This window comes from Colossoma macropomum, unplaced genomic scaffold, assembly GCF_904425465.1.
Source record: "Colossoma macropomum unplaced genomic scaffold, Colossoma_macropomum, whole genome shotgun sequence".
Classification (NCBI taxonomy): Eukaryota; Metazoa; Chordata; class Actinopteri; order Characiformes; family Serrasalmidae; genus Colossoma; species Colossoma macropomum.
The window spans coordinates 10,825,436-10,837,957 of record NW_023494791.1 but is presented as its reverse complement, the minus strand read 5'-3'; the positions used below and the strand labels follow the sequence as shown (position 1 = coordinate 10,837,957).

Genomic DNA, 12,522 nt, shown 5'->3' with positions numbered 1-12,522 from the left:
CTCTTTCTCAACTCAGTGAATAAGCGGCGTGGCCCCCCACTGAGAGAGGAGATTGTATTTCCACAAGACATAATTTTTGTTTACTGACTGTTAATAATGGCTAATTAATAATCAGATTCGCCAGCCTGAAAATCGGCCTCGCCACTTAAGGAGGAGATAGGTGCGAAGAGGAGAGAGAGAGAGAGTGAGTGAGCAAGAATAAAAAGTCAACTGTTGTAACTGTCTCTACCTGGTTCTGGACAGTCTACTTTGGGCGTGGAGATCGGGAGGGTGGGTGCAGTGGCCCACTAACAGTTGCAGTCCTAGAACGTGGAAGAGCACTGCCTGCTCAAACAAACAGTATTGTGTAGAAGTCTCAGACCACCCTTCATTTATTTAATTTCTAGTCAGAACGGCCTCTAAGTACCGCTTTTTTCAGGAGATATTTCTGAGGAGATTAGCTAAAAGATTATCCACTTGCACAAGGAAAGGGAATGTCAAAGGAAAATCAGTGAAAAAACAGGTGTTTCCAAAAAATGATTAAAAGATACAGAGAAAATGGGACTTCTAACAACCATGCAAGAACTTGTAGACCATCAAAACTGTCCCCATCAGATAAACAGTGCTTGAACCTTTCATCTTTGAGAGATGAAAATCAAGCTCCACTTTAGATCTGAAAAAGCCGGGAAGTGTTTCTTTTCATCTTTCCACTATGAGAGGACAGCCCAGCGCCATGAGCCTGAAAGGTAAAACTGGTAGCTGTCAAGGAAACATCACTAAGAAAAAGAATTTGAAGATCAAAGAAGCTGCACAGTGACTGAAAAATGCACTGTCCACCAGACCTCAACATCATTGAATGTGTTTGGGATTACTTGGATCGTGCGATGCAGAACATGCAACCAACTTCTAAGACTGAGCTTTGGAGGTGTGGAACAATGTCCCTTCAAATTTCTTTGAAAAAATAATGCAAATCTCCTGAAAACAATGGAGGTTCTCTGAACTTGTAGTGTAATATCTTGTTAAATAAGGTTTTCTGCTTTTTCCTGACATTCCAGAAATGAACAACTTTTACTTGGTAGCTGTTTTGACTGGAAAGATAAATAAATAAATGAAGGGAGGTCTCTGATTCTTGCAAAGTACTGTGCTTGATTTGACTTTGCAGTTATTTACCAGGTTTAGTATGTGTTGGAGTGGATAAATCTCAAGCTCTGCTGGCTACAAAGTAGTAGTTAAAACAGTCTGAATTAGGGTAAATATCATCACTGTCAGCTACTGTGCTTTCTTTCACTCATTTTGTTCTCTGTTGTTATCCTTCTCTGATTGTTGTTCTCATGTACACAAATGCTCACAGTGCAAGTCTGTTGTTCTTCCTCAGAGTGGTCAGATGGGACAGTGAGGTGGACGTGTCCGCTCTGGAGGGCTACTTTGATGTGGTGATGTGTGCTGACTGGTAAGTCTCAACCGGTGATGGTGCTATGATTGGGCCCATTTTTTTTATTATTGGCCCACCCAAAATGACTGCTTAATACTTTCAATATTAAAATCTCAAAATAAACAATCTGAAATACAAATGAAAACACACTTGCTAAAGTGACACATTCAAATTTCCATTTTTGACACTGACCAATTGCAATCCTAGTTTAACCATTTACTGTAACTATACACCCTCAGAAATAAAGGTAATAAAGAAATAAACAGTCACTGGGGCAGTACCCCTCTTGTCACTGGGGTGGTACCCTCAAGGGTACATCTCAGTACCTTTAGTCAGGGAACATAATTGTACCATAATCCATTGAAATCATATTTTCTAAGTTGTATTGACTCCACACACCCCGTCTCGTCTCCAGGCTTTTTATTTTATTGTTCTGTTTTAAAACATTTGGTTATGAAAAGGTACAAATATGTACTTTTCACCTGGGAAAATTTATTTAATGTGCACAATTGGACCCTAACACCACATTTACATTGTTTGTACCCTGTTGAACTAAAAATGTACCTGCACTGAACCTTTATTTCCAACAGTGTACTGTAATGCATCGACGTATCGCTCCCTCTTGAGCCTTTAACATACTGTAAGACACCCAGCTACAGTTTCTTGTGAGTTTATGAGTTTATTGAGTCCCATGTTAGAAATGATACTGTTAGTGTTTTGGAGATAAATATGGAGATTGCTGTTACATGGATTTAAGGATTAAAGCAAATTAATGCAGCTGGTTTTAACAATGAAAGTAGCCAGGCACACAATATAGGACTAGATAAAGAGTAAGCACAGTTTTCCAAATCTGAGCATGACAATCATCAACCAGCTCATAAACACTGCAGACTTAAATGCCAGAAAGCAGCAGCATATTTTAGTTATGTCAATCATTATTGCTCTTATGTACAAAGCAACTTTTTTTCTATCATGAGCTTTTTTTTTGGAGTTTCATGTGTTCAGTAAGCAGGTCTACATGTAGGATATGTCTCCTTCTGCAGTGATTCGACAACACTTAGTAAGCGACTCTGTGATGGCCCTTGATTTGGTCAAAAAATAAGCCATAAATCACCTTCCTTGTAGAACTGTCGCCCCTCTTTCCATTTTTTTTTTTGTGTTGTAGTATGTTATTGTTAAAGATGTCTGATGTCTGTTTGTACATCCACCCCCGAGTCATTTAAACATCCCCCTTGATTTTTTTTTTAATTAGACCTTTTTTTTTTTACAATGAGAAAGTTAGATCTCAGCTACTTTGATGTTTTATCACCTGCTTATTATTTGTTAACTACTATAAAGTCTTCGCCAACTACTATGAAACCAGTAATTCAGTTCACTTTGATTCCATTCAATTCAGTTCAGCACAATTCAACTCAATTCAGTCAGTTCAGCTCATTTGAGCCCATTCATTTTCCCCCTATTTGGTTTGTAGTAGGTAGAAAGCAAGTAACACCACAGTTTAAAACACTCTTTACACATACACAAGTCAAGTCACCTTTATTAATGTAACATGTTTAAAAGACAAAAAGTGTCGGCCAAAGTGCTTTGCAAGCAAATCAACTTCAATGAAAACGAAAAGAAAAAGAGATTAAAACAAGTGCCACTGATGTATGGTAAAAACTGCACAATAACTTCAACAAGAAAATTATCCTCATAAATCAGATAGTTCTGGTCCAAAAATCTGATTGGCTGAGCCACGTTCAAAGCTGTTGTAAAGTACAGGATGTACGCACATCTATGACCGAATTCTGCATTACTGCGTCACGAAAATTCCTTGTGCTGTTAGTGGATTAATTTTTTACTCTAATCCTGCTCACATGGACCACCAAGTATACTGATGAAGTAAGAACTCATTTTCTGTTTAAACTGAGGGACTGACAACTTATTTTCTTAACTAGAACTAGGCTGGTCAGCTAGCTAACAGGCTAAAAGAGAACTGCAATATAAAAATCTAAAGAATGTCACTTCAATGGCTTACACACTTCAAATATCTGTGTTTGTCAGAAGTAACATCAAATCCAGGCAGAATCTCGAATGGCTCCGTATTCAGCGGGCCATGATTTCTTGGTAGCGATACCATCCTGTAAAGCAGGGGTGTCAAACTCAACCACTAAAAGGGCCATATTAAAAATCTCAAGAGATCAGTGGAGCAGAGAACACCTGTGTTTTTATTTGATTTTTAAATAACATTTTGCTATAACCTGAGCTGACTATTGTTTATTCAAAATACAGCAAAACGTCAACAGCAAAATATAGGCACTTGTATGTCACATGAAAATATGTCACATGAGTAATTTGAAAATTTTGTTTTAATAGATAAAATATAAAAGTCAAAATGAAAAGACTGATTTAAAAATTGTAGTATGTCACATGAAAATATGTCACATGAGTTATTAAAAAAACATTTTTTTAAATAAATAAAATATAAAATATGTAATACATAAATATTTTAAAAAGTCTCTAGGAGCTAGGTCTGCCCTACCTGTTTGCTTGATCTAGACACCTGACATCTTTGCTTTGCTGCAAGCACATTAATTCTTAGGATCAGTTCCTGAGCTGCTGAGCTAAATGTTTATGTTGGTTGGACTGCTGCTGAACTGCTGCTAGTGTGTTTGATGTATGACTGGTGTGATAGAATTGAGGTGTAACTCTGCTTTGCATCGTGTCTAAGAACACGCTTCCCCGTGATAAAACTGCATCATGACAACGCACTATGATTTGCGCACTTCAAAGCTTTCAAAATGAATAATAAAACCATAACTTCAGCTCTACATCTAATTGGTTACCAACATAAGGTGGCATGTATAGGGCTGATGCTTTTCTTTACCTTTACCTCTTTACTTTTTCTTGGTTCCAGTCAGGAGCCTTGCAGCTACTGTTTTGGGCCAGCAGCAGACACGACACACTTCAGAATCATGCAGGAAAGAGACATGTGCTAGTATGTAAGTTATGTAGTTATGCAAGTAAAGTTTGAAGTGTGGGCCCACATACAAGCCTTTGCGGCTTAATGGGTTTTTAAATACACTAACCACACCGACATCTCACCTCCAACCCTCTCATTTATGGCACAAAAGAACCCACAATGATCATCCATACACAAACCCGCTCTGTTACAAGTTTACAAACATCCACAGGTAGCGCAGCTCTCCGTGCCATCTCTGCTCTCATCACTGTGAACCAAATATCATATCTCACCCTTTAGCAGCTTTTTCAGCCGCAATATGTCCACACCCTCAATAACGGTGCACGGCTCGTTGGCCTGGTGACGGTGCGCTAATATCCCCACGCGTGGCGCTTATCAGATGGCAGCCGTCAGCCCCAGGCTGGCACCACGTTACTTCCCCTCGGCTAACTCCGCCAGGCATTTCCATTTTTCCCCAAATTGCCTCTTTTTTCATGCTCGGCGTCCCAGCAAATGGATGTCTTAGGCAAATTGCAAATAATTATGCCCGTGTGAGGAGCAGGGAGAGAGACAGAGAGAGGGAGAGAGAATAACACAAACATTTCAATTAGCCCGCTTCTTAACATAGATCGCACTGCTGATTTGTCTCCCTATCCTTATGCTGTGTGCTCCCTCATGTAGAGGTAAAATGGTCTGCTAAGTTCAAACTTGATTTTTTGCTAATTATGTAACACAACTAATGTAACATTACTCTCAGGGACATTAGCTTGTTAGATTAGATTGGAGTTCCAGCCTCTGTTTAATGGCTACTGAATGGAAGTTAAAACTCAATCGAAATGAAAAGACTGATTTAAAAATTGAATTTTAAGAAGAGGCATATTTTTAGCTCTTAAAGGTTGCAGGTAAAGCTGGCAAAAGCAGTTTGCTATGGCTTATTTCTCATGTGTAGCTCATTATAACAAGTGGGGAAATTCTGTCAAAAATGCACAATTTAACTTGAGATTATTTGTGTGCGTAAATAGAAAAAGGAGGTATTTTGTTATGGTTTAAGTTGTTTAAAAGATTTAGTGTACAGAAATGTTCTTTACAGTTTTGCCATGTTTTATTCATGGTTTGGGATCAAACCAAACAGAAGAAAAACGTTAGCGGTGCACACTCGAACTTCTCAATGCAGAATGTAAATGAAATGTAATTCATAATATGACTGTTTAACATATCGTGTAATTGGATGAAGACTAGTGCTGTCAGACTGTTAGAATGATTAATCACGATTAATCACATTTGTCATCATTGCTCTAATTTGACCCTAATAGTAATTCATCTTAATTAAGAAAGTGTTTTGTTTTAGCTATATCGGTGCACAAAGTAATCAGAATAAATTTATTCCCTTCAGTAGTTCTACTTGAACGTAGAGGCGAAGGTGAAAATGAAAATAAGGTGAATGCAGTTTCTGCTTTTCGTCACTGATGTCCGTTGAGAGCCACACTGGCTGCATGTTCCATCTCTTCCTCAATTATAGCTTCACGCTTTCCAACTGCTATGTTGCATCTTGTTTTGAGCTTTGGCTGTTGCTGACGTTTTGAACTGGAGCTTTCCATGTTGCTGTTGGTTTTGTTAGTTTTCAGGTAGTAGATTTATCCACATTTTTCTCGTGATCAGCGTAGCATCCTCCAGTGCTAATGTTGCTGATATTACTGGTATTGCCTGTATTAGTGCTGTGTTTGGCTTGTAAATGAGATATTGGACTTAGTGTACTTCGGCGCTAAACAAATTCGCAGCATGGCAGTAGATGGAAATACCTTTTATAAAGAGAGCCATCAATAAAACCTGCCATTAAAAAGCTGTATTTCTATGAGAGGGCTACACAGTGGCATTACCAGCGTGTGAGCGGCTGGGCTTTAGGCTGGAGCAATGGATGGTTCAATGGGTCAAACTACGAATATATGTTACTGGTGTAGGTGCTGTTCATAATTTATCACGTTAACACATAAACTTTGACAGCACTAATTACATTTAGAAAGTATAGCAAAATGACACTAATAACCCAAATTCTAAGGGTTAATTCTGTTGACTACTTAGATTAGTAGATACTTAGTAGAATCTTTACATTAGTAGATACTTAGTCTTTACTTAATATTTACATTAATCAAAAAAGCTGCGACCAAGAAAATTAAATGTAAATGAACATGAAATGCTATATAAAGTGGGTGTGCACCCCTAAAAATGAGCTATGAAACATAGAGGTTGAAACGTTGACATGTATATTAAAAATGAATTAGCCAGAACCTTTAATGCACTTAAATCTCTTAATTATCGGCCAAATTTCTGACCCCAACATTTTAAAGGACAAACTTCAAAAGCTTATTCATCTGTCACACTCTATTATGTTATTAATGCTTACTACACACACTAAACCTGTACAAGATGTGCTCCACACAACGTGTTCTGATAAATCCGTGTGAGCGTAGCAGGCAGGGCAGTGATACCTGCGCTCGCTCCGATGAGCACAAAAACCCCACACAGCCTACTATTATTCTAATGCCACACAAATGGCAGCTAATACGCAGGTGAAATGAACAGTAGAGGGCCAGCATGTGGTTGATGTGTGTGTAAGTGCGTGTGTGTGTGCGAGAGTGAATATGACTCACGCGGTGGTGACTGTCCCCCCATCGCTCCTGCTGGCGACTTGTCTGTAATTGCCGTCGTCAGGAGAGTGATCTCTCTGCGATTAATGAACATCGCTGCACCGACGATCACCTGCGAAAAGGTCAACAGCCGTACTTCTGCTGCCATTAATTATAGTCTTTCAGGCAGGGGCCCAGTAACGCTGCAAGCCGCCGCCAAGACCCTCACACCAGGGAGAGAGAGAGAGAGAGGCAGAGGCAGAGTTACAGCCTTATCTTAAAGTATATTGAGAGAGCATGTAACCACACACTTCTTTTCTTCCTCATCAAGCCTGCCTCCACTTTCAACTTCCACTATGAGGATTTTCAGGCAGTAATTTTATAGATAGCAACAAATAAGAACATAATATTACAGCTAGCGGTACTAAGGATTGGCATTTCAATCATTTTTGCTTTTCACAAATCCGCATTTCTCAATAAATAATATTCTGATGTTTTAGATTGTTACAAATATTCCATTTTCTTTACTTTTGTTTGTGTTCAAGTAGCATAGTGATCAATATCTATTTTTGGTTGGTTTAGCAATTGTGTTTAAGGCATATGTGACTCACTACTTACAGAATGATAACCTGACATAACTCTGCACAAATATGTCATCTTTTTGTTTGAAATATTTTCATATGCAACGGCACTTATGTTTCCATTTCAATTAATATGAGACGCAAAGTCAAAAACTTTGCTACTTTCAAGATGCGATTGCACTTATTTACTCAAAACAATGATTACCTTATTTGAAGACGCAATTAAATACCAAGATAAGGTCAGATACCCATATATTTGAAAAATCAAGTCTCTACGTTGTATATGCCTGGTAATTAGCCCGGAAAACTATAAACCTGGCAACTCTGCTTGTGTGCTAACAATGCCTCCTTGTGGAGAATCGTCAGCCTGATAAACGTGTGTGAGTTACAAGCCAAGTGCATGGAAGTGGTGGACAGTTTTTGCTTACTTGGATAAGCAAATGAAATGTTGACAACAAAGTTAACAACATAGTATCCAGCAGTTGAGAAATACGACACAAATTGACACTCAGCAGAACAAGGATAGAGCTTGAAAATGCCCTCAAAGGGAATGATACGTCTCTACAAACAAAGATCAGAATTGTCCAGGCTGTGGTCGTTTCTGTGGTTCTTTATGGATGTGAAAGCTGGACAATACAAACAAGTCCAGGAAAAATGTGAACTTTAGTATTAGTGAGGACTTTTGAGAGTAGCTTGTATGGCAAATTAAAGCAGATGGATTTAAAACAAATGGATTCTTGACCAAATCAAGTCTTGCCTCTCGCCCAGGTAACCAAGCTGAAGCAATCTTCAACTTTCAGCATCATATGAGAAGAACCAATTCATTTGAAAGCACAATTGGAACATGTGAACACTTCAAACTAAAAGAGGAAAAGGATGGCCAGAAACAAGATAGATGGACACAATCAGAGATATCATGAATAAGCCATCAAGAAGCCTAAACCCCAACAGAAGATGGGACATTCTGGAGAAACACTATCCATGTGGTCGCCAAGAAAATGGAACCGGTTTGACGGCGATAAATAATAATAATGTAGGTTTTTTCTGGCAAAAACAAGCTGCTGAAATGAATGGTTTTAAACACTTTGGATGCCTAAGACTGCACAGTACTATACGTATAGGAACAGAGCATCTTCTGTTGCACACATGCACACACACACACAGACGGCTCAGTGGTGTAATCTTGGCAGCGCTGTAAGACTGATGTGGAATTCCTGCAGAGGCCTTGCTGTTGTTACTGCGACTGCGGCTGCCTGGCTAGCACTGTGCCTGGCATGTCTGCCTGCTCTAAGCTGCCTGTGTGTGGGCTCCAAGATAAAGCCTTTGTGTGTGTGTGTACGTTTGTGTTCACGGCAGAATCTAAAATGTACTACAGTTTGTGTCTAATGCTCGAGAGTAGTTTCTGTTTCGATAACTGTCCGTTTTCATTGACCTGGCTTTATGGTGCAAGTTGGACAGGCTTGTGTGTGTTGTGTTTGTGAGGAAGAGGAAGAAAAAGAGAGATAGACAAATAGACAGACAGGAGAGGGCTTTTGTTTTTTTTTCCTTCTTCCCACAATCCCCTTTCATTTCACACAAAGCTTCACACAAGCAGATGAATTAGTCAAAGCACAATAAATATGGAAGCCAAAACAATGTGGGCAACCATGACCAGCAGAATGAAAAAAAGACAAAAATCCACAACCCTCCTCTAAAAGGAAAGGTTTACTCACTAATCGTTGCTAATGTCAGTCATCTGATTAGAATAAGCTGCTAAACAACACCATATGATTCCATGGAGTAATTCAGTAAATGCCTTCCCCGGCCGCTCCTCCACTGCACCCTTCAGGTCTCATAACAGGGATGAGGTTAATGCCGGCGGGATTAGGGCAGATTAAGTGTCGAAGTGGGGTCAGAGTGGCAGGCCACCCTTAGGGACCCTGCCCAGATTATGCTCGACATAATCTAAGGGCGTTCACCTCCAGATTAACCGGGTTAGGCTTCTGCTAGGAAAGGCTTCTGAGTTTGGCTCTCTGTGTCAAAGAGATTGGCTCTCTTTGTGGATGGTCTAGTCTTTTTGTCCTTTTTTGTGCTGTTGGGCTAAAGAACTGGGCTAAAGAACTTACATAAGCACATTTGGATTAATTACATTCATCAATAAATGTAGTACTTTTGTAACATACCATACCAGATCTATTCTGTAAATGGAAGAGGGGGCAGGGCCCAGATCTGGGTGCCCTCTGGGGTGTAGGCAAGATTTGTTGAGCTGGGCAATTGTGTCAAAGCCAAAATCTGTGACTTGTAGGGCTATTTAGAGTGTCTTTTCTAATCTGTCATCCTTTTTATAGTGTCTGTTTCATTAACATAATGCAAATATGAGTAATATTACAAAGATGTAGACATTACATCAGTGCTTGTCGTAGCCTAGAATGCCCTCCTATGAGTCGACCATCTTGTTTAACATTAGATTCTGTGCCCTGGATAAACTGTAAACTGAATAATATATTTGAATTGATTAAATGAGAAAACATAGGCTATTACACATACCTGACATGTCTTTATCTCTAAGTCTAAAAATAATTTACATTTATACAGATATGAAAGAAGTCTCTGGCCTACTTATACTTGTGAAAGAACTACAGAGTTTAACCTCACAAAAGCATAAAGACCACTTCTAAACCATGCATCTTGCTGTCTCATCCCACAATTTTTTTTATATGAATAACAAAAAATAAAATAGCATATTGTTATATTCAGTGGGATCTGTCACACTTTGTTGTGAACACCACAAATTGTTCAGGCCTATTAGGGTACCATTCGCTCTCAAGAAATGTATAATACACTTTTCTAATAAATAGCTATGAAATATGCTGTCAGGCTTGCCATGAGGGACACCCCTGGTAGGTGGGGGACCCTACAGAACTTGTATAGTTTGCGTATGAGAAGAACCAGCACTGCATTACATTTAGAGCTTATTATTATAATTATTTCAAAAAACATGTTTTTGAGTATGACTGGTGCATTTTATGTACCCAATTCATTGATTGGCAGATATGAGGTACTGATATGCGCTGAAAATTAGAATCCAGAAAAACTAGAATTTAAAGCTTATAAACAAGCTTTGTGTCGCCTTGTCAAAGCCCACTACAAGAAAGAAAGAACGCATGAGTTAGCTTAGCTTAAAAGTAGTGAGAGAATGTGTAGGTTTTTATGCACTAAAGGAAGGGGTAAAATGAGGAGAGGAAATGCTAGATGGTGCTATCAGTATGAAACGCTTGGGGTCAAAAGATGAATATTTCCACAGAGTTTGTTGAATATACCTTGGAAATTCAAGAAATATTGAAATCGGTGGGTTTCTATGGTATGATGGAGAGATGAAAGAAAGGACAGCAGGGTTAGATAGGCGAGTGCTATCAGTATGAAATGCAGTTATGTACTTTGGGTCACCTGTCAAATCGTTCTACCAAGCCACATGGCTCTAGATTCAAGGAGTAACAAAAACAGTGGGTTTCTAGGGAATGATAGGGTTAGATAGATGAGTGCTCTCAGTATGATGCATTTATGTGCTTTCGATGGTCCACAGTTGCTCGCTCAAGCTCAATTCTAGGAGTAGGGAAATGTGGGTTTCAGTAGGTTGATTGAGAAATGAAAATGAAAGAGCTTGTTTGTTTTTTTTAATGGCACGAGTTTGTAAACAGGAGGGACGAAGTCTATAGAATGCAGTCACTTTAAGTGTATGGGATGATAAAGGAGGAATAGTGAGTGAAAAGCAGATAAGTATTTCATATCAGGACTCAGAACATCACAGCAATTTTGGTAGCTTTAGCATGAAAGCTGTCAAAATTGGAGCAATGATACTTCATAATGGGGGAAAAATGGATGACCAGAGGGACAAAAATGGTCAACGTGAGTGAACTAACTTTCTAATAGGTGCAATAAACTCAGTGAGCATAGCAAAAAGGTTTAGGGAAGGATTTGTTGTAATTGGATGACTATAGAGTGGTATCGGATGACTGGCAGGTGGATAAGAGGAAGTGAAAAAGGAAGTACCATGTTAAAACTGGGAAGGGTCGCCCTGGTCAAGGCTGGTCCTGCCTGACCAAATCTCGTCTGTCCCACCCTTCAGTTCACCCTCTATTGTCCACCCTGACCTGCTCCACCCAAAACACAGGGTCAGTAGTTTTGCTGCTAATGAAGTAGACTGAGATTCCAGACTGAAGTGGACTATACATGGCTAGAGAGGTCATTTTTCAGCCTGACTTAGACCTGAACGTCTGACAGGACAGGAGAGCGGAAACATTTCATCAGCAAAACTGATTGCTCTGTTTTGACTGTCTGAGTTTAATACAATAAGCATGTAAGGACAATACTTTTACCTATGGTGGGAGAAGCAATTGAGTAGGACTGGGTTTGATTAAAAGGTAACAGTATGATCCCTGTTTGACTTTAATACAATCTGTAAGGCTGTCAGAAATTGGCAGCTGTTAGTTGGCATGCATAATGTTATTTGCATGATGAAACTTCACTGCAGCTTTAGTTGCTTGAAACATACATAAAAATAAATTTCATTTGACAAGAAAATAAAACATCTATTGGAATAACTTTTGCCTGCTGTGATCTACATTGCTAGAGTATTAATTTTCTCCTCTCTTGACGAGGCTAAATAGCACAACACAAGACATTTTGAATGATATGATACACAAAAAAACTACCTACTAACCTTGCTAACTTGTGGAATAATTGGCTGTGTTGCATGCAACTTTGACTACCTGTCAAGTTGCACAAAAAAGTTTCATGCAAGTTTCAACGTGTAGAGCCAGGCTTACTGTAAGAAACAAAGCCCTTTTATATGTTGTTGCCATATAGTTTTTGTATCACTTTCAGTCTTGGTAAAGGCTAGTTTATCTTTTTTCAGTTAAGTGTTTTATAATCTTTGAAAGCCTGTGCATACTTTTTGTTTTTGCTCAGTTAAGTTTGTTTTATAGT

At 39.0% G+C, this 12,522-nt stretch overlaps 1 protein-coding gene across 1 annotated transcript in view; it reads left to right on the top strand.

The window, feature by feature from the left end:
- Positions 1 to 12,522, top strand: part of camkmt (calmodulin-lysine N-methyltransferase) — a 164,783-nt gene that overhangs the window by 131,236 nt on the left and 21,025 nt on the right. The window contains exon 8 of the mRNA XM_036573831.1: positions 1,355 to 1,429. Coding sequence (XP_036429724.1) covers positions 1,355 to 1,429 — 75 coding nt within the window. The remainder of the gene's footprint in view (positions 1 to 1,354; positions 1,430 to 12,522) is intronic.